Source organism: Xyrauchen texanus, chromosome 29 (genome assembly GCF_025860055.1).
Source record: "Xyrauchen texanus isolate HMW12.3.18 chromosome 29, RBS_HiC_50CHRs, whole genome shotgun sequence".
Classification (NCBI taxonomy): domain Eukaryota; kingdom Metazoa; phylum Chordata; class Actinopteri; order Cypriniformes; family Catostomidae; genus Xyrauchen; species Xyrauchen texanus.
In genome coordinates this window covers 39,592,161-39,614,372 of record NC_068304.1, presented here as the reverse complement: position 1 = coordinate 39,614,372, position 22,212 = coordinate 39,592,161, and the positions used below count along the sequence as shown (strand labels likewise).

The 22,212-nt window shown below is 42.0% G+C and overlaps 1 protein-coding gene across 3 annotated transcripts in view; it reads left to right on the top strand.

Annotated features, from left to right (window-relative positions):
* The window catches only part of LOC127622731 (FERM domain-containing protein 4A-like), a 100,467-nt gene extending 88,809 nt beyond the window's left edge, over positions 1-11,658 (top strand). For 2 of the 3 annotated variants that reach the window (XM_052096787.1, XM_052096786.1), the window contains exons 22-23: positions 2,277-2,373; positions 5,266-11,657. In XM_052096787.1, the coding sequence (XP_051952747.1) occupies positions 2,277-2,373; positions 5,266-5,371 (203 nt within the window). In that variant the 3' untranslated portion in view covers positions 5,372-11,657. Of the gene's footprint in view, positions 1-2,276; positions 2,374-5,265 lie in introns of all 3 variants that reach the window. The other variant, XM_052096788.1, reaches the window with a different exon arrangement.
* Positions 11,659-22,212: the final 10,554 nt, after the last annotated feature.

Here is a 22,212-nt window from a genome sequence, read left to right as displayed (position 1 = left end):
ATACAAGTTAAGCTCAATCGACAGCATTTGTGCCATAATATTGATTACCACAAAAAATAACTTTAGCAAAATTCGGGGGCCTGGGTAGCTCAGTGGTGAAGACGCTGGCTACCACCCCCTAGAGTTCGCTAGTTCGAATCTCAGGGTGTGCTGAGTGACTCCAGCCAGGTCTCCTAAGCAACCAAATTGGCCCGGTTGCTAGGGAGGGTAGAGTCACATGGAGTAACCACCTTGAGGTCACTATAATGTGGTTCGTTCTCGGTGTATGCCATGGATGGCGTGAAGCCTCCACATGCGCTATGTCTCCGTGGCAACGCACTCAACAAGCCACTCAGGCAACTGAGATTCGTCCTCTGCCACCCGGATTGAGGCGATTCACTATGCAACCATGACGACTTAATAGCGCATTGGGAACCGGGCATTCCAAATTGGGTGAAAAAGGGGAAAACCTTTTCTAAAAAATATTTATAAGATTTAAACAACATTGCAGCTCAAATAATACACAAGTTTCAACAAAAGAATGAGTGTAAGTGCTTACATTTCTGCCTTATTAACCCTCCAAAAATTGGCCCCACTGAATTTCCATTGTAAGTGCCTCGTCGTAACACAGATTTGTGCTCCGAAAATATTGCTACAGCCAGAATATTCTACTTTGAATTGTCTGTTCCGGGCCGGAATATCTGTCTGTGTGTTGGCCTGTGCGATCCCGCCCACTGCCCACTCACCAATAGTATTTCGACACACCTGGTTGCCAGATTTGAAACAAGTTAGCGTTCAAACACAGCGCACTGCAGCCATGGAAGACAGCAATGCATCTAGCTAACATAGACAGTTATACAAATCGCCATGACCTTGTTTATAATTTGCAAACAATAACAACCATTGTTGCCAACTTAGCGACTTTGTCGCTATTTTTAGCGACTTTTCAGACCCTTTTAGCGACATTTTTTCAAAAAAGCGACTAGCGACAAATCTAGCGACTTTTTGGACAAACCTTAGCAACTTTCCAAATATCGCCAGTACTGCAAGCGTGAGGTCTTACTTCCCCGCTGCGTCTGCTCTGTTCAGTGAGCGGCTGAGAGGAGCAGCACATTCCGTTGACTGCACGCCATAGACATGAATGAGCTGCGCATGTGCACGCTGTGTTAGCAGGAACCAATCAGTGATCACATAGCAGCTGCCTTCTCCTTTGTTTTAATTCAAAACATTTAATTTGACCGTTTTTTCTTGGCATGCGCTTATATTCACTACTAATCAGAGTTTTAGTTCATTCCGGTTCGGTTTCTGAACTCTCCGACTTCAGATCGTATATTTACAGACTCTGATACATTTTACTTATCCAAACACAACAATAAACCTTCTTCAAACTCATAAACATGTAACGTTAGCTAAGTTCCGTTCCGTTGTCTAACAGAAAATATGTAATTGAGAACCGTTTTACTGGACATTCGGCTATATACTTATATAAAAACAGTATGAGCACGGTTTAGGGGAGATAACCGTTATTATAAACTGAAGTAGGCTACAGTACCGACAAATTAGGCAGAATGCAAATACGACGCGATGACGTCATTAATATGCTAATGACGCATGACGTCATCTGGCGACATTTAGCTACTTTTCGAGCAGGCTTTAGCTACTTTCCATTGAAAATAGTTGGCAACACTGATAACAACATTGCAAATGTATCCATTAGCTGAGCATCTTTCAGTGTAAGGCTCGTCTTGCCATTGTCAGTATGCTCGTTCCTGTTGCGTGTCCTCAACCTGGCAACCCGCGTGAGCTTCGAGTCTGGGGAGGAGGGGGTGGGCGGGGGAGACAACTCTCCAATATTTTGAATTTGGTCTGCGGTACCCATTTTAAACGCTGGTATGTATGGTACCAGCAACCTATTTAATTTGACACTGACAGGTTTCTACTGTATGTGCTAATGCACTGATTCAGCATCTCTCAGACCTCTCTTATTTGTCCACTGAAGTACTTTGTGTGTGTGTGTGCTGTGTGTGTGTGTGTGTGTGTGTGTGTGTGTGTGTGTGTGTGTGTGTGTGTGTGTGTGTGTGTGGAGGCTGTCAGGGTGGTCTGGTCAGTGTGTGGGGGGATTATCACCTCATTCTGGGTGGCAGAAACACTCAGAGATCCAAACCTCTTCCAGGAGCTCTCACACTGTCAAGAGGGTGATAGCAAGGAGCAGTCAGCTTTATCTCTGACACATGACACCTAGCTCTACTGTATGCGTTAGCGTGTAGTAATAATAATAATGTATGTGTTTGTTTTAGCTGCATCTCCACACAGTCAGAGGAGTGGAACGCCCTGTAGTAACCCTGCAGCTACACCTCCTTGTAGCCCACAACACATCCTCAACTGGCAGAGCGGGTAAGAGAAAGAACTTCCATTTGCCCCTCAGATGACACCGCAGCACCTAGAAACTGTATTTTAGTTTTTAAAGAGTTTCTAGAAACATGTAGATGGATTAAACAAAATTAGTTTACAGCTAGATCTAATTGGTAAGTAGTCATCTTAACAGCATGCGAGTGAATAGTAGTTAAAGGAGTTCATAGTGTTATAAATGTGTTATATCACAAACTCAGTGCTGGTGCTTCATCACTAAAGCATTACCCATTGACCCACTTAACTACACAAACACAAAGTCTATAGCTACATAAAATCATTTTCAGCTTGGTTCTCTAAGATAGTGTGTGTGTTCTTGTCTTTGAGATTACACGGCTTTGTTACTTTGTAAGTGGGACGTTATTTCAAAGAGCAGGACGTTGGTCAAAGTTTGGACTCTTGGTTTAGACTGAGGTTCGCCTAACTGTACCCAGTGCTTTGTGTGTGTTTGTGTGTGTGTTCACTTTAATTGTGTGTAACAGTGTCGAAATTACACAACTCCCTTTATATTAACTGGTCACTGCTACCCACAAATGCTAACCTCTGTCTCTCTTCCTCTCTCTGTCTCACTAATCCACCTCTGCTTGAATGTGTGTGTGTGTGTGTTTTCTCGGGGCAGTGATGCAACTGAAAGTTCTCCTACTGAAGACCGCTCTTCCTCTCACCAAAGCACTGACCAGTAGAGAGGTACTCTCTCTCTCTCTCTCTCGCTCTCTCTCTCGCTCTCTCTCTCTCGCTCTCTCTCTCGCTCTCTCTCTCTCTATGTCTCTCTGCATGTCCTGTATATCACTTCTTCACTCCTTCGCCTTTTTTATTGCGCTTTGTCATTTTCTTGTGTGCTAAATTTAACTTGTAACTGAATTTGTTAGTTAAAATGAGTTAAAATGTTTAACCCTTGTGCGACCTTCTTCATTATTTATTTATTTTTTTCGATCATTTTGGCTGTGTTCATGTCAACGGCATAAATTTTGCCGAAGGTGTGTATTTTTGGGGGAATTTTTATATATCCTACAATACATCTATAATACACTGTGTACACAAAATAGTTACACTCAGGACCTTCAGGACAAAATATACCCATTAAAACTGCAATATTTCATCCCAGTGCCATTAAAGCATAAAATCATGAATTCTGTGATATTATGTTTTCATTCTGGAGCCCTGGATTTAATTTATTATTATTGTTTTTTATATATCTTCCACCAGATGGTGTGATTTTCTTCATGTTTAGCCTATGGAGCAAATACATGCTTTTCCCTTATTTTCTGTTAGGTGTGTGTGTGTGTGTGTGTGTGTGTGTGTGTGTGTGTGTGTGTGTGTGTGTGTGTGTGTGAGCGTGTATTTATCACTTTGTGGGGACCAAATGTCCCCATAAGGATAGTAAAACCCGAAATTTTTGACCTTGTGGGGACATTTTGTCGGTCCCCATGAGGAAAACAGCTTATAAATCATACTAAATTATGTTTTTTGAAAATGTAAAAATGCAGAACGTTTTCTGTGAGGTTTAGGTTTAGGGGTAGGGTTAGGTTTAGGGGATAGAATATAAAGTTTGTACAGTATAAAAACCATTATGTCTATGGAAAGTCCCCATAAAACATGGAAAAACAACGTGTGTGTGTGTGTGTGTGTGTGTGTGTGTGTGTGTGTGTGTGTGTGTGTGTGTGTGTGTGTGTGTGTGTGTGTGTGTAAACAACAGTGGCATTTAAAGGGTTAAAATCCTGAAAATGAATTAATATTTGGTTGTTATGATCAGGACTGATGTTGGTTAAACAATGCAAGTCAGTGAAAGTGGAAAATAATATTAATATATAATATTTTTATGGTAGTTTTTTATTTACTTTTAATCTGACACTGCACAAAAATTGTTGCTAATCATTGAGATATCCCAGACAGTGATGATAGAAAAAAAAAAAAAAAGAAATCCTCAGTATTTAGCATTTGGAAAATAATTGTTTTTTTTAATTTAATAAAAATCAACAGTGGCACTATATAAACTGGCATTTAAAGGGTTAAAATCCTGAAAATGAATTAATATTTGGTAGTTAAAAAAATGAACTAATTGAAAGTGGAAAATAATATTAATATATAATATTTTTATGGTAGTTTTTATTTACTTTTAATCTGACACTGCACAAAACAATAATAATGCATCAAAATCAATGTTGTTGCTAATCATTGAGATATCCCAGACAGTAATGATAGAAAAAAATAAAATAAATCCTCAGTATTTAGCATCTGGAAAATATATATATATTTTTTTTATTTAATAAAAATCAACAGTGGCACTATATAAACAAACTGGCATTTAAAGGGTTAAAATCCTGAAAATGAATTAATATTTGGTAGTTAAAAAAATGAACTAATTGAAAGTGGAAAATAATATTAATATATCATATTTTTATGGCATTTTCTGACGTTGACATTTTTGTCCACGAAGGGCCACGAAGTAATTATTATTATTTTTGGGTTAAAACGTTGTTATTGGGATGAGTGGCATGGCAAAAATATTATATCGTAGTAATGTCATGATAACATTTTATTTTCATTGCAAAAAAATCTATATAATTTTTGGAATTCAATGCTTCTCAAACACTTCACAAAAAGTACAAATCTCATTTGATAACTCTTTTCATATGGTTCTTGATGAACTGTTCGATTAAAGACACCAATATTCAATGAAAGTTACGTTTATTATTGATGCATTTACTATTATATGAATAAACGATTCTTCCACAGAGTCAGTCAGCTGATTACGGTTGTCATGAAATGTAGCAACATGACGGCGAATTAATACAGAATGTGTCATTTTACAACAGCTTTTAATGTAACATCTTTAAAGAAAAGATGTCCAACACGTTCGTCTGTTTCTCATTGCAGATTGCCATTCAACGATAGTTGTTTCCTGAGCAGTCCTCTGTGTGCTGAGATAGCAGACGTACAGTGGTACAGACACGAGAAGGCAAAGCCGGGAACACTCGTCTGAACCCTCATCCCTCATTCCTCTCTCAATAAGAGTGTTCTAACGGCAGGCCTGTCCACTGGCCGGACCTCAACTCCTAATAACCCGTAAGGCTGGAGCCAGTACCACCTCACCTATTTCCTGTCTCTCTCTGTGTATATGCAGCAGTACAGTGCTTATGAACTATGGAAATACAGGAGTCTAAATGGACGGAACTGAGCTTGACCTTTCCCGACCCTCCTTCTTAGACTTTGAACTTTGACCCAGTTAGCTGAAAGCCAGTTCCTCGGTATGCACAAGCCCTCAGTGATTAATCCGTCGCTGGAGTGACGCGCATACGAAAGACTTCTCGTGGACGCATGTATGTGTCAGCGTTGTACTATAGATAAGCCCCAACTCATGCACACACATGCTCAAATAGACATTCGTCCCCTGCTGTCGTGTGTCGCTCTGCACTGATGTCAGAGAATCAACGGCGTTCTCTCTCATACACGACATGCACAAAAACACATTCCGATGGACTGCTTTGTCGTCAACCATCTTCTTTGTAAAGCTCTTTATGTTCTCAGTTCTGGTCAAAAAAAGAAGTGTGACCACAAGCCCTGCCTTCATTCTACAGCCTCTCTTCTGATTGGACTATGAACTATAAATAAGCCTCTGGACCTTTTGTTTGTGGACTTTCTGTTTTTATGTTCTATAATATTTTATGGAAAGAAAAAAGCATTTAAATGGCGAAAGCCTTTCTCCAATCTTCCTGGAATTGAAGATTAACCCTGAAAATATCATAAAAGATGCAACATTGTGAAAAGGATTCCACTGAAATGACAAGATGCATGTAAATCTGAAGTAGATCTGTCGACTCCATGGAACATTATGATAACTGTATCATTAATAACCACACTTCCATTTAAAATTTTAAAACTCTTTAAGAATTTTTTTGTTTTTGAAAGAAATTGATCCTTCTGTTCACCAAGCAGGGCTGGACTGGGAAGAGAAATCGGCCTGGGATTTTACATTAGCAACTGGCCCAAAAGTACATTTCAACTGGCCCAAAAGTACATTTCAACTGGCCCAAAAGTACATTAGCAACTGGCCCAAAAGTACATTAGCAACTGGCCCAAAAGTACATTTCAACTGGCCCAAAAGTACATTTCCAACTGGCCCAAAAGTACATTAGCAACTGGCCCAAAAGTACATTAGCAACTGGCCCAAAAGTACATTTCAACTGGCCCAAAAGTACATTTCCAACTGGCCCAAAAGTACATTTCCAACTGGCCCAAAAGTACATTTCCAACTGGCCCAAAAGTACATGGCAACAGGCCCAAAAGTACATGGCAACTGGCCCAAGTTGTTGGGGGGGTGGGGGGGTGATCGCTGTCCTTTTCTGCATATCGCAGTGCCGTTTTGTGGTCCGTTCTGCATAACGCAGTGGCTCATTTTAGCTTAACGCGGCCCATTCGGCACGTCTTGCGGCCGACACACCGTCCTGCTCGGTTCTCCCGATGGCCGGTCCGCTCCTGATCGGCACCCAAAGTGCGTCGGCCCACCGGGAAAATGCCCGGTATGCCAGATTACCAGTCAAGCCCTGTCACCAAGACCTGTCACCAAGCCCTGACCAAGAACTACAGTAAAGACATTCATAATGTTACAAATGACAATTTGTATGTTTTATTCTGTAGTCTTCAAACTTTGTTCCTCAAAGAATCCTCTTCTTGCAGTAATGCAAGTGTTTTGCATGTGCTGGTCAATGAAGCTGCTAGTTTAAGACATTTTGAGGAGTCTGTTTCTCAAACTAGAGACATTGATGTACTTGTCTTCTTGTTGTGCAACTGAGCCATCCACTTCTTTCTCCTTCCTGGTTAAATCCAGTTTGTCGGTCGTGCACAGAATAGCCTTCATCTCAAACAAAATTGTCTGTTTCTCGTTTGGGAGGTTTCAGAAAACTGAAAAGACACTTGTAAGGGTGTTAATGGGACAGGAGGAGGAAATCATCCTGGTCATCCCAGCCTTCCTTGACCTGGGAGGAGACAGGAGGGGGAAAAAATTAATAAATAAATGGGTGAGGGAAAGGCCAACACAGAGAGAGAGAGAGAGAGAGAGAAAAGAAACTCATTCACCGGTTCTCTGATGCGCCATCGCATGGTCCTCGATCACTCCTCCATCCTCTCAGGCAGACGGCAGTCACTCATCCCCGGGTGGACCGGAGTCAGACCTCCGATCCCCATCGGACCGAACGCACCTCCACATTCCCGGCGACCCATGGGGACACTCCTTCGCCCCTGGCAGCGGCTCCATCACGCCAAGCGGTCGGGAAGTCCAGTCCCCACTCGCCCCGAAGACGCCGGCCATTCCCCGCATTCGGGAGGTAGGGCTACTCCGTCCCCCGGTGGATGGCAACGATGCTCCCCTGGGTGGATGGCAGTGTTGAGGACTCTGCAACGGGCATCCCTCCTCCTTCCCGGGTTTCGGCACCAATGTAAAGGAGTTAAGATGGGGAAGGAAGAGGTGAGAACCGGCTTAACAGGGCTCAACATAACCACACAGGGCAGCTGCCCGTAATTCTCTCTCACTCTTGAACTGTCGTCACCGGCCGCCTATATCCCTTGTGCGCCCCATCAGGCTGATTGGGGACCGGGCGTGCGTCGTTCCGGCCTGGCCCCGCCCTCCTCCGCTCTACAACACTTTATCGCTAAAACGAGACGAAAAGCTTCTTGAGTACCAAAATAGCACATTGGAATGATTTCTTAAGGATTCGGTGACCGTATTTACTTTGTGGACTGGAGGAATGACTGGGGCTTTGCTAACATGGGTAAATATTGAAGTATAAAATAAATAAAACACTCATTTGAAACAGTAATATACATTTGCAACATCACTAAGGGTTTTGGCAGAACATCCTTGGCGAACAGAAACAAGAATTTATTTTAAAAACAAAAATGTCTTGGTGTTGGTAGTGTACATGATTTCGAGGTATTTGGAAATGTGGTAATGCCCCATAATGCCCTGCTGTATGCATGCAGAACTATCACAGCCCAAAAAACTACAAACCCCATAGTCCTTCTCCGTATACTTGTGACATCAGTAAAGCTGTCTCTAATGCGGAGTTCCATTCAAAGTCAATATTCCTTCTTGATATCCCGATCTCCGACCATAACAGCATTCCATTGTCTGATTCTCGGAAGATGACGCAAAGAGAAGGAAACCTGCAGTGCTAACTCTCTTAGCAAACAAATTGCGGAGGATAAATAAAGCTGTGTGCAATTTATCATTTACCGTATTTCACTCGCCAATCTCTGAACAAGTTTTACTATTATGTCATGTTGCAACATTTACTCATTAATGCTTTTTATTTACTTAAAAGTGAATATTTATCATTCAATTTGTACTTTAACTTGGGTGCACTGCAAAAAGTCATATACTTTCTATGTATTTTTGATTATTTTCCAGTTAAAATGTCTAAACGTCCTTAAAACAAGAAAAGAAAAACCCAATTTAATAGTATAAGAAGATAAATCATTGTGGGTTTCTTATGTTGTTTTTGTTGTTGTTGTTTTTTGAGAGAAATTAACCAAATTTGGTGGGATTTATGCTTAAAACATGACAAAACTATTTGCCAATTGGTTAAGAAAAATAAACATGTTTTCTCTTTTAATCAAGTTTTTTGTTTTCTTACGCCATTGGTCATTTTTTCTTGTTACAAGCATAAACGTAATTTGAATTTTGTTAACTTTGAAAATTCAATTTAGATCATTTTATTGGAAAACAAGGCAAAATGACTAAAACTACTTTTTGCAGTGTTCCCGACATGTTTGTATGACGTAAAGCAACTGCATCTTGGCGAAATCTGAGTTCCCAAGTTGGAACTTCCAGTGGCGTTCCGTTGCACTTTTCCCAAGTAGAAAGTTGGAAATTCCGACTTTCCAAATTGAACGGAACGCAGCATAAAACACAGAACCTTACCTGGGACACCAAACAATTTTGGCCTTGTAGGTTTTATGTTTTTATGTGTTTGTCTTGTGTTTTTAATATTCAGGATAATACTTGCAACTATATAACAATTAAAACATTACGCTTGTGGTTATAAAACCTTAAAGTCAGATGAGCATAACGTAACGAGGCACAAAGACTTAATGGGAGAGTCCACACAAAACAATTACAAAATAAAAGTCATTTACTCAACCTCGTGTTGTTGTTCCAAACCTGTAAAGCAGCTTGTCAACCATTTACTTTCATTGCATCTTTTTTCCATATAATGGTCTGCACTTATATAGCGCTTATGTTAAACCTTAGAGGTTACCAAAGCGCTTTACACTCTGTCCCATTCACACACATTCATACACCAATGATGGCAGAGCTGCTATGCAAGGTGCTAGTCTGCCATTGGGAGCAACTTGGGGTTCAGTGTCTTGCCCAAGGACACTTCGGCATGTGGAGTCATGTGGGCCGGGAATCAAACCGCCAATCCTGCGATTAGTGGCCGACCCGCTCTACCACCTGAGCCACAGCCACCCCATAATGAAAGTGAATGGTGACTGAAGCTGTAGGCCAGCAGAATTCTGTAGAGCATTTCCATTTGTGTTCCACAGGAGGAAAGTCCTACAGATTTGGAACAAAATGCGGAAGAGTAAATGACAGAATTATCATTTTCTGGTGAACCATCCATTTAAAACCAACAACATTTTTCAGGCTAAATGATGTGAAGAATTTCAAGAGATAAGCATTTCAAATGTGACGAGAATAGAGCAGGTGCTTCGTTTTAAAAGCTTAAAACCTCCGTCGTCACCTGCGTGAAAACATGGTGTTTATGCCATCAGCGAGATCTGAACCGAAGCCTCGGGTGCCCCTCGGTCATTTTTGACCGACGAAAAACATCAAGCCATAAAGTTGAAGACCACATTCATGACACGGTCTGCAAGATACAAAACAGTGTGTACGCAAAGTACCTTAAGAAACAGGAAGTTGAAAGCACACCCGTTGCCGTTAATTATCAACATCGTTTAATAAACGTCAAACAGTTGTAGTCCGTGTTCTGTGCATTCAAATATGCAACTAACAACTCTCATTCATTAAAGGGTTGACATCACACTACCGTTACAACCCAAATACTATCACCCATTTCCAAACCCCCAGTTATCGGATGTATATGTCTTGTGCATGCTCAGCGCACACGGTGTAGCTTGAGGTTAAAACTTAAACATGGTTTCAAAACAGCCCTTTCCATATATAAAAGCACCTCACGCTCGTGCATTGAGTTCGCTCTGACCTCGTACCCCCCCGAACCCTTGTAGACCAACGTGAACTCGCACCTCTTGTCTACCTGTACTCAATAAAATGCATCTTTTTATATTAAAAAAAGCTCACGCATTTATCAGCATTTATAGGCAGGACTATGGAAACCTTGTGTTCTTTTAAAAGTTCATCATTGACCATTGGTTTAATGATTTTTATAAATCAGTATTTGTCTTATTTTTCAGTCTAAGCTGGGAGACGGTAACGACACGTTCAGGTGCTACAGGAAGACCAGTTACTGCTTTCGTTTCCCAGCTGTAGACGTTTTCGTACTGTTGTCTAGTCGTAATACCAGTCGTGCAAAATGAAGAACTTTAGTAACTAAACGGTCTCGCACTTCATCTTGACAATAGAGCATGTTTCAGAAGTTAATTTCAGACATAACGGGACACAATTAAAATGGTGTTGTAGAAAAAAACTAAAGTGGAATTGTGGGGCGGGATCAATATAACCAAATTCCACATTTTAATTTATTCTTTTTTTTTCTATTAAGAATTTGTATAATAACATTTTTCAAAAGCGGTGTTGTTGTTACTGATACAGAATTTTCCAGATGAGAGATGTGTTGGTTTTTGAGATTCTGAAATAAATTATTGCTGAATGTTCTCTATATTAAAGCGTGAAATCGTTTTATTTCCTGACTCTTGTGTTTTACCTCTTATGTGAATGTCTGGCGACATTTAGGAAGAACGGTATTAAACTGGTACATGCTTATAACAGGGTATAGTTACAAAAGTGAATGCATATTTATCATTATGGTCTGCACTTATATAGCGCCTTTTTAACCTTAGCGGTATTCAAAGTGCTTTACACTGCGTCCCAATCACACATTCATACACCAATGGCGGCAGAGCTGCTATGTAAGGCACTAGCCTGCCATTGGGAGCAACTTGGGGTTCAGTGTCTTGCCCAAGGACACTTCGGCATGTGGAGTCGTGTGGGCCGGGATTCGAACCGCCAACCCTGTGATTAGCAGCCGATCCGCTCAACCACCTGAGCCACAGCCGCCCCATAATTCATAATGCATGTGGATTGCATTCATGCATAAGTGAAATGAGCCGCAGGTGAAACTGACAATCACAACCTGTGACTGATATAACAAGTACATGAAAGAGAAATTTGATTTGCCAAATCTGAATACTGCTGAAAAATGTCAATAAATGTCAGTGTTGTGTCCGTAAACATGGATCATTTTTAAGTTGAGACAGAAGATTGTCTCGCTTTGATCGCGCATCCGTGAATCAAAGGTAATTAAAATGTGATGCTCTCATTTTGATAGAAATTATCAATCTATTTTTCTCTCATGTCAGTTCTATTAATTAAATATGATTTTTTTCTATCCCTAATGTTCGTCTTAATGCACTTTTTTTCTGTCAATTTACAGAGGATGAATGTACTCAAAACAATCATTTTTAAGATTTACGCATTTTAATCTCAGCAAAATTCTGACAAATTGAATTGAGTAATCTTTAACAAAATAAAATACCAAAAATTAATATTTAAGTTTATTTTATTTTTGATGAAAAAAAAAACTGTACAAACTGATTTTATGGAATTTAACTACAGAAATCTTAAAAATTGGCAAAAAATAAATAAATACAATTTTGAGTGCATAAGAGTGATAATGCAAACAATGACAAAAACATATTTTGCATATGGGACATTGAGCCTATTTTTAGGGCTGTGAAGATTTTGTACATTGTGACATTATTTCCATTACATGTACGTGCATTTCACCTCCTAAATCTCATTATTGCAATGCAGAAAAGATGGTCATTATGATGCTCTCATTACCACTACATTGTTTAAATACATGTATATATTAGCCTATTTTCTCCCAATTTGGAATGCCCAATTCATACTACTTAGTAGGTCCTCGTGGTGTCACGGTTACTCGCCTCAATCCGTGTGGCGGAGGAGAAGTCTCAGTTGCCTCCGCTTCTGAGAGCGTCAATCTGCGCATCTGATCATGTGACTCGTGCATGACACCGCGGAGACTCACAGCATGTGGAGACTCACGCTACTCTCCACGATCCACACACAACTCACCACACACCCCATTGAGAGAACCACTAATCACCACCACAAGGAGGTTACCCCATGTGACTCTACCCTCCCTAGCAACCGGGCCAATTTGGTTGCTTAGGAGACTCACAGCATGTGGAGGCTCATGCTACTCTCCACGATCCACACACAACTCACCACACGCCCCATTGAGAGAACCACTAATCACCACCACAAGGAGGTTACCCCATGTGACTCTACCCTCCCTAGCAACCGGGCCAATTTGGTTGCTTAGGAGACTCACAGCATGTGGAGGCTCATGCTACTCTCCACGATCCACACACAACTCACCACACGCCCCATTGAGAGAACCACTAATCACCACCACAAAGAGGTTACCCCACGTGACTCTACCCTCCCTAGCAACCGGGCCAATTTGGTTGCTATGGAGACCTGGCTGGAGTCACTCAGCACACCCTGGATTGAAACTCACGACTCTAGGGGTGATAGTCATCGTCAATACTCGCTGAGATACCCAGTCCCCAATTTTAGCCTATTTTTAAGATTTAGGCATTTTAATTTTATAACAAAATTCCATCAAATTGAAGTAACATAAATCTAAATATTTCGTTTTTATTATTTTATTAAAGACTGCATTAGAGACACCCAACTTCCTCAGCCTCATGCACCAACCAGCTGGATTTTAAAGAATCGTTGGGATTACTTTTATGTTTATTTTGGTCACTTTATGATTTCATTGTACAGGAACGAGCAGCAACTTTTGAGTCCTGTGGAAGAAAAGGACGTCATGCAGGTTTGGCACAATAGGAGGGGGTGAGTAAATGATGACAGCATTTTAATTTTTGGCTGAGTTCTTTCTTTAATTCCCACAAGTCACATGTGACCTTTTCCCGTCTTAAGATACTACAAGTTATGCAATGACTGCTTAGGACAATTCTGATAATCTACCCCTCTTCTCCTGGTTACTGGGGTGTTGATATGACTCACAAACAGGAAGTGTTTACTGGACTTCAAGAGGATGTTTGTGCCTTAGACAATGGCACAGGGTCTCCCCTGGCAACAGGAACACAACATTGGAAAACCAAACATTGGAGAATTGCACAGTGTTATTATGGGGCGTCTGAGTCTATTGGACCTACTGAAGCTGGAATGTGAAAAGCAAGAGACGCTGTGTTTATAGAAATCTTCCGTATCAGCTGCAGCAGCTCAGTCGAAGTTTTGTTGAATTAAATATTTTCGCCAGTGAATGCATGACATTCCCATGCTGTGTGTGAACATTGAGGAACTCTGAGGAATGTTGTGGGACTTTTAGAGTATCACTCTCAGTCTGACAAAAACCCACCTTGACACTTCACAACGCTACTGGGAAAATGTTTTGTGGACTGATGAAATTACAGTTGAACTGTTTGGGATGAACAGACAGCATGGTGTAAAATGGGCACCTCATACCAATTAGATGCTGTGGAATGACCTCAAGAGAGCCGTTCACACCAAACATCCTAAGAATATGTCTGAGCTGAAGCAGATCTTTAAGGAAGAATGGTCCAAACTTCCTTCTGATTGTTGAGCAGGTCTAATCCACAGCTAATGTAAACGCTTGGTTGAGGTTATTGCTTCCAAACAAGGACCGACCAGTTATTAAATCCAAGGGTTCACTTACTTTTTAAAATGTAAATAAAACGATTGGTATCAAAATAATTATTCTATGTCTTTTATAGTTAACACAAGTTCAGGTTTGACTAAGCATAAAGTGACATTATTGCGAAAACTGACTCTCCAAATCAAACCAAAGTAGGTGGCCGCAAAGATCACTGCTGCCATCTACTGGCTATTATTGTCATAACATGATTTAATTTTTTTTCTTCACCAGATGTCTGCAATCTGCCCTCAATATGACAGATTCTCATATTTTCTTCATGTTTCAACTTATAGAAGTATAGGTTTTAATTTTGTGAAGTTACATAAATTTGCTCATTTGAATATGCAAATGAATTGTGAACAGACATGCATATGTAAATTAGATCTAAAAACACAAAATGCCATAAGAAGTGCATTATTTTATTAAATTTTTACTTCAGGGAAGAAGAACTTTTATCACTTCTTTAATATATATATATATATACATACATATATATATAACACCGGGATTGTTTCCGTTCAGTCAAGTAAGCAGTCATTCTTTATCAGAATAGGAGGGTTAAATTAATACTATTCTAATATTTTATTTTTTTACCCTGGCATTCCATTAAAAGCAACCAAACGTATGGGTCACAGCAGTTCTCAGTTGTCTGAAGTAATTACATCATTTTCATAACAAAGTTATGTCCAGTTCTTCCCAAATAATGTTTCTTGTCTGGAGCAGAGCTTTCCACAGCAGCTGGAGGCTGTTATTCTCTCAAGTGATGAAAGTGTGTGTGTGTGTGTCTTGCAAAAGCCGTGAGAACAGAGTGCATGCTGGAATGCTGTGTGAAGGGATGCATATTGAGTGTGTCCAGGGACTTTTGGATTGGTGTGTTTACCAATGCAACTCTTTCATCACTGTGGAGACTGCAGCAAGGGGTGATGGGAGCTGGAGTCTGGGGTTTCTCCACAGTCCTGAGAGAACGATCTGCTGAAACTATGTCATGTGAATGTGTGAATTTAGAAAGAAAACAGACTGAAAAGTTGGAAGTCTAAGCAGCAAACAGCATGAACACTGACTTTGACTCAAAACATCCCTGCCAGCACCCCTCCGCTGACATAGTAGCGATGTCCAACAAAGCATTGGTAACTTCACAGCAAAAAACAAAAGGACTTCAAATACACCCTAATGCAGGGGTTTGATAAGGATGCCCAAATATGGGGACCCCCTTGTGAGGGACCCCCTCCTAAAATAAAGGTCACTATATATTTTTGTGTATAAAGACTAAAGAAAAAAATTGGTAAAAGACTATTAAAATAATTTGCATTTATATTATCATTGTACTAAAGCCAAAATAAATTATACTTGCCGTACTTATTTATCTGACAATTACTGACCAAATTAAAAACATCACTTATTGATATAAAGTCGAGTTCATTCCATGTGGGGGTTGGTCTCCGCCAAGGCTACGCTTTGTCACCAATCCTGTTTGTGATATTCATGGACAGGATATCGAGGCGTAGTCGGGGTGGGGAAGGTGTGCGGTTCGGTGGGCTGGGGATCTCATCGCTGCTTTTTGCAGATCAAGTCAAGTCAAGTCAAGTGGTTTTTATTGTCGTTTCAACCATATACAGTTAGTACAGTACACAGCAAAACGAGACAACGTTCCTCCAGGACCATGGTGCTCCATAAAAACAACAAAGGACCAACACAGAACCACATGACGAAATAAAATACCTATATATATACCTATATAAAGTGCACGTGCAATCATGTGCAAAAAGTACGGGACAGTACAACAAATTACTGACAATGAACAGGACAATAGACAGTGCAGCGCCGACCAGTACTCAGCAGTACAAAAAGATGACAGTTTCTAAAAACGTAAACGTAACATACTATGTGTTCTATGCACATAGCAGTTATTGAGGTAGCAGACAGTTATAAAGTGACGGTAATTAAAGTGCAACTCAGGACACGTGTGTGTGTCAAACCAGTCTCTGAGTATTGAGGAGTCTGATGGCTTGGGGAAGAAGCTGTTACACAGTCTGGCCGTGAGGGCCCGAATGCTTCGGTACCTCTTGCCAGACGGCAGGAGGATAAGGAGTTTGTGTGAGGGGTGTGTGGGGTCAGTCCACAATGCTGGTTGCTTTATGGATACAGTGTTTTTTGTAAATGTCTTTGATGGAGGGAAGAGAGACCCCAATGATCTTCTCAGCTGTCCTCACTATCCTCTGCAGGGCTTTGCGGTCCAAACGGTGCAAGTCCCAAACCAGGCAGTGATGCAGCTGCTCAGGATGCTCTCAATAGTCCCTCTATAGAATGTAGTGAGGATGGGGGTTGGGAGATGTGCTTTCCTCAGCCTTCGAAGAAAGTAGAGACGCTGCTGGGCTTTCTTGGTGATAGAGCTGGTGTTGAGGGACCAGGTGAGGTTCTCCGCCAGGTGAACAAGGAATTTGGTGCTCTTGACGATCTCCACAGAGGAGCCGTCGATGTTCAGCAGAGTGTGTTCACCTTGTGCTCTCCTAAAGTCAACAACCATCTCTTTTGTTTTGTCGACATTCAGGGACAGGTTATTGGCTCAACACCAGTCCGTCATCCGCCGCACCTCCTCTCTGTATGCTGACTCGTCGTTCTTGCTGATGAGACCCACCACGGTCGTGTCATCTGCGAACTTGACGATGTGGTTCGAGCTGTGCATTGCTGCACAGTCGTGAGTCAGCAGAGTGAACAGCAGTGGACTGAGCACACAGCCCTGGGGGGCCCCAGTACTCAGTGTGGTGGTGGTGGAGATGCTGTTCCCGATCCGGACTGACTGAGGTCTCCCAGTCAGGAAGTCCAGGATCCAGTTGCAGAGGGAGGCTTCAGCTTTCCAATCAGGTGCTGGGGAATGATTGTGTTGAATGCTGAGCTGAAATCTATGAACAGCATTCGAACGTATGAGTCCTTATTGTCTAGGTGGGTGAGGGCCAGATGGAGGGTTGTGGTGATGGCATCGTCCGTTGAACGGATTGGACGATACGCAAACTGCAGTGGGTCTAGTGAGGGGGCAGCTGGGTCTTAATGTGCCTCATGACGAGCCTCTCGAAGCACTTCACGATGATGGGTGTAAGTGCGACGGGATGGTAGTCGTTGAGGCAGGACACTGAAGACTTCTTTGGCATGGGGATGATGGTGGTGGCCTTGAAGCACGTTGGAACAACGGCACTGCTCAGAGAGATGTTGAAGATTTCGGTAAGAACATCTGCTAGCTGGTCTGCACATCCTCTGAGCACTCTGCCAGGAATGTTGTCTGGTCCAGCAGCCTTCCGTGGGTTGACTCTACGTAGAGTTTTCCTCACATCTGCCGTGGTAAGACAGAGCACCTGGTCGTTGGGAGGAGGGGTGGTCTTCCTCGCCACCACGTCGTTCTGCACTTCAAACAGAGCGTAGAAGTCGTTCAGCGCATCTGAAAGGGAGGCATCTTTGTCACAGGCAACTGATGTTGTCCTGTAGTTGGTGATGGCCTGGATGCCCTGCCACATGCGCCGCGTGTCACCGCTGTCCTGGAAGTGACTGTGGATTCTCTGGGCGTGTGCGTGCTTTGCCTCTCTGATTGCCCGTGACAGTTTGGCCCTAGCTGTTCTTATGGCTGCCTTATCGCCTGCTCTGAAGGCGGAGTCTTGGGACCTCAGCAGCGTACGCACCTCCGCAGTCATCCACGGCTTCTGGTTGGAGCGTGTGGTGATGGTCTTGGAGAAAGTGACATCATCAATGCACTTGCTGATGTAGCTGGTCACTGATGCTGTGTATTCCTCCAAGTTGGTAGAATCGCCATATGTTGCAGCCTCCCTGAACATGTGCCAGTCAGTACACTCAAAACAGTCCTGAAGAGCAGAGATGGCTCCTGCTGGCCAGGTTTTCACCTGCTTCTGAAGCAGTTTTGTGCATCTGACGAGCGGTCTGTATGCTGGAATTAACATAACAGAGATGTGGTCTGAGTAGCCGAGGTGTGGGCGGGGCTCCGACCGGTACGCGCCTGGGATGTTTGTGTAAACAAGATCAAGCGTGTTCGCCCCTCTCGTTGCAAAGTCCACATACTGATGAAATTTAGGGAGCACTGTCTTGAGATTTGCATGGTTGAAATCTCCGGCGACAATAAACAGTCCGTCGGGGTGAGCGTTCTGCAGTTCGCTCATAGCCCCATACAGTTCACAGAGCGCTTCCTTAGCGTTAGCTGGGGGAATGTAAACTCCGGTTATGCAAACAGTGGTGAATTCCCGTGGTAGATAAAAAGGTCTGCATCTAACAGTCACAAGCTCCAACAGTGATGAACAGTAACTAGAGACTGGCATAGAGTTCTTGCACCATTCCGTGTTGATGTAAACACACAAGTCTTACCGCAGAGAGCTGTATTTCTGTCGGCACGAAACGAGGCGAGCCCGTCTAGCTGAATGGCGGCACCCGGAACTCTGTCGCTGAGCCACGTCTCCGTGAAAACAAAGACGCAGCAGTCTCTAAACTCACACTGCGTAGCCTGCTGGAGTCGGATATAGTCCAGTTTATTGTCCAGGGAGCAAATATTTGAGAGCAGGATAGACGGGAGAGCCGGCCGGCTAGGGTTTGTTTTTAGCCTAGCGTGGAACCCACCCTCTTTTCACGCTTCCGCTTTCTTTCACACCGCTTACGACGTCCTCTCCCCCGGCCACCGGCATCAGGCGACGCCGAGGACTGGAGGCCTGGCCTCCACAGCAAGCTGAGTACACGTAGCGCCTCCTGCAGGTCATCATGCAGCTTGGTTTTTGCATGAGTCTTATATTTCAGTAGTGTCTGACGATGGCAGACACGAACACCGGTTGCTCCGATGTCCATGTGCTGCGATAGTCGGGCTTTTTAAACAAAAATAGCACCATTGTGGATCCGGAGTGGCCGCTGTGTGCTACCGCGCCGCCATCTTGGATCAGCTGATGATGATGTCATCTTGGATCAGCTGATCCGTGGCCGCTGCGTGCTACCGCACCGCCATTTTGGATCAGCTGATGATGATGTCATCATCAAGATGATGTTGTCTTCATGTCATCATCGGTCCGTGACCTTCAGCTCTCACTGGATCGCTTGGCAGTCGAGTGTGAAGCAGCTGGGATGAGGATTAGCACCTCTAAATCTGAGGCCATTGTTCTCAGCAGGAAACCGATGGAGTGCGTACTCCATGTAGGGAAGGAGGTATTGCCCCAAGTGAAGGAGTTCAAGTACCTCGGGGTCTTGTTCACGAGTGAGGGGACAATGGAGCGGGAGGTTGGCTGGAGAATCGGGGCAGCGGGGGCGGTATTGCACTCGCTCTATCACACCGTTGTCACGAAAAGAGAGCTGAGCTGGAAGGTAAAGCTCTCGATCTACCGGTCAATTTTTGTTCCTACCCTCACCTATGGTCATGAAGACTGGGTCATGACCGAAAGAACTAGGTCGCGAGTACAAGCGGCCGAAATGGGCTTCCTCAGAAGGGTGGCGGGTTTCTCCCTTAGAGATAGGGTGAGGAGCTCAGTCATCCGTGAGGAGCTCAGAGTAGAGCCGCTGCTCCTTTGCGTCGAAAGGAGTCAGTTGAGGTGGTTTGGGCATCTGGTAAGGATGCCCCCTGGCCGCCTCCCTAGGGAGGTGTTTCAGGCACGTCCAGCTGGGAGGAGGCCTCGGGGAAGACCCAGGATTAGGTGGAGAGATTACATCTCCATACTGGCCTGGGAACGCCTTGGGGTCCCCCAGTCAGAGCTGGTTAATGTGGCTCGGGATAGGGAAGTTTGGGGCCCCCTGCTGGAGCAGCTGCCCCCGCGACCCGACTTCGGATAAGCGGTTGAAGATGGATGGATGGACTTATTGATATAAACTGGCATATCATATCCACATTTTCATGCTTTTTGAAACCAGTTATTAAACAAACAAACTGAGGGTTATTTATAATTAATTGCATGTTGCATGTGGAATATATTCATTAATATGCAAAATAACCCTTTATCTTTTATTTATCTTTCATTTATGCTCTCATCGTATTTAGAACAAACAAAATCGCTTTTGTACGTCTCTGTGCATTTTATAAAGTATAATTCCTCATTTCAGAAGCATAATTTGGTAAATTTAGTATTATACCGTTTAAATTTTTTAAATGCACAAAGAAACAATAGTTTTTTTTCTTACTCTGAAATTTGTCACAGACCCCCCCTTGTGGCCCCCGGACCCCTGTCCTATTGTATATAGTCTATTCCAGTAACTGCGTTTCCATCCAAGGATTTTTGACGAAACAAGTTTTAGCGCATCAAAGTAAAGCTGTATTTTTGAGTTAAACTAAAAATATTATGTCGACATTTGTGACATTTAATGTCAAAATTGTCCACATAATATTTTTCCGTTTAACTCAAGCGCAAAAAAACTGGTTTGGAAACATTTTGTTGATAAAATTGGCATTAATGCAAAAATTTTGTGTCACATGACAGAGTTTGCCCCAATCATTAGCCTGTGTTGTCATGACAACAGTATTGAAAGCCAATTAATTGTATGTGATTATGGATTGATCTTTACGGCATATAGATCCGATCTGCAAACGGGACACTTTCAGGAGTGCAACACAAATACCTCCTGCACATTGAACAAATGAAGGGCCATTGTTTGTGATTAATGTAATCGCAGAATCCATCGGTTTGTTTATTAAAGTTGCTTTTTCACACCATTCAAAATAGATGGCATACACAGAATTAGCCACAATACAAAAAACATAATTTATGTGCACAAAGATGTTTTAAATAAAAAAATAAATACACACTACTAGCAGAGAACCTCCTTTTTTGGAACACTTACAGCCCAATTCTATTAAATTATTGTTTAGTTTTACTTTTGAAAAAATGTCGCCAAAAATTACCAAACGAAAAAAGCATTCAATTTAAAAAAAAAAAAATACTAAACGAATATATATATATATATTTATTTATTTGGACCTATATATGCCTTTTCTTTACACAAACTTAAATTAGCCGTGAATGCAGTTCTCAGAATGTTCTAGACTTTTCTCAAAACTATAAACTATCTGAGCTTTTGAACATTTTAATACGTTTTAATATTTTAAATCTAACCATCTTTACCTCGGATCGCATTTACTGCTTCTTCAGAAACTATAAATTTGCATTATGAAGATAAAATTAATTTGAGATGACTGACTTTTTGATTGCAATTCCTCCTATTATGATTGCTTTTATTTGTTAATTAAAATTCCAGTAAACTGCTCATTTCAACGAATTTCCTCAAATAACTTGAACTTCTGAGGGAAAACAATAAGGACATCTGGGAGGTGAATTAGCGATAAACACACATTTCTGAATGGAAACGGCTTCAGGGCAGATTTCTAATGCGCAAATGTTTTTTATTTGTATGACGTCATCACGCACACCATTTTTAGCGGTAAAAGGCCATTTGAATGGAAACGGACAGATGGCGGCAGATTTAGATTTAAAAAATTTTTTTACGCATTTTCATTTTGTCGATAACAAAATAGCGCGAAAGGTGGATGGAAACTAGTCTAGAGATAAATAGTAAAATTTTACAAAATATTTAATTACAAAAACGAACATAAAAGCTGTAAAGGGACTTCTGTGCACACTTCCGAATGATGAATCAATGAACCATTGAAACAAATACCCTGAATGAATCCAACTGCGAAACTGAATCCTTCCCAACAGTATCTGTATTTGACTCTTTGACTCAGATTTGGTCCTGGGATAGGTCATAAGGACATCACACACACTTCCTGTGACTCAACTCATTTCAGGAGGTGGAACCGTGACTATAGCTCTCTTGGGACAGTGACTCAAGCACAAACAATCTGAAGATGGTCATCCTTAAAAGGAATGTTTCCGCTCTCTCTGTTTAGGAAAAGACTTGCACCTCTTGTTCTTCTCTGATGACATTATTT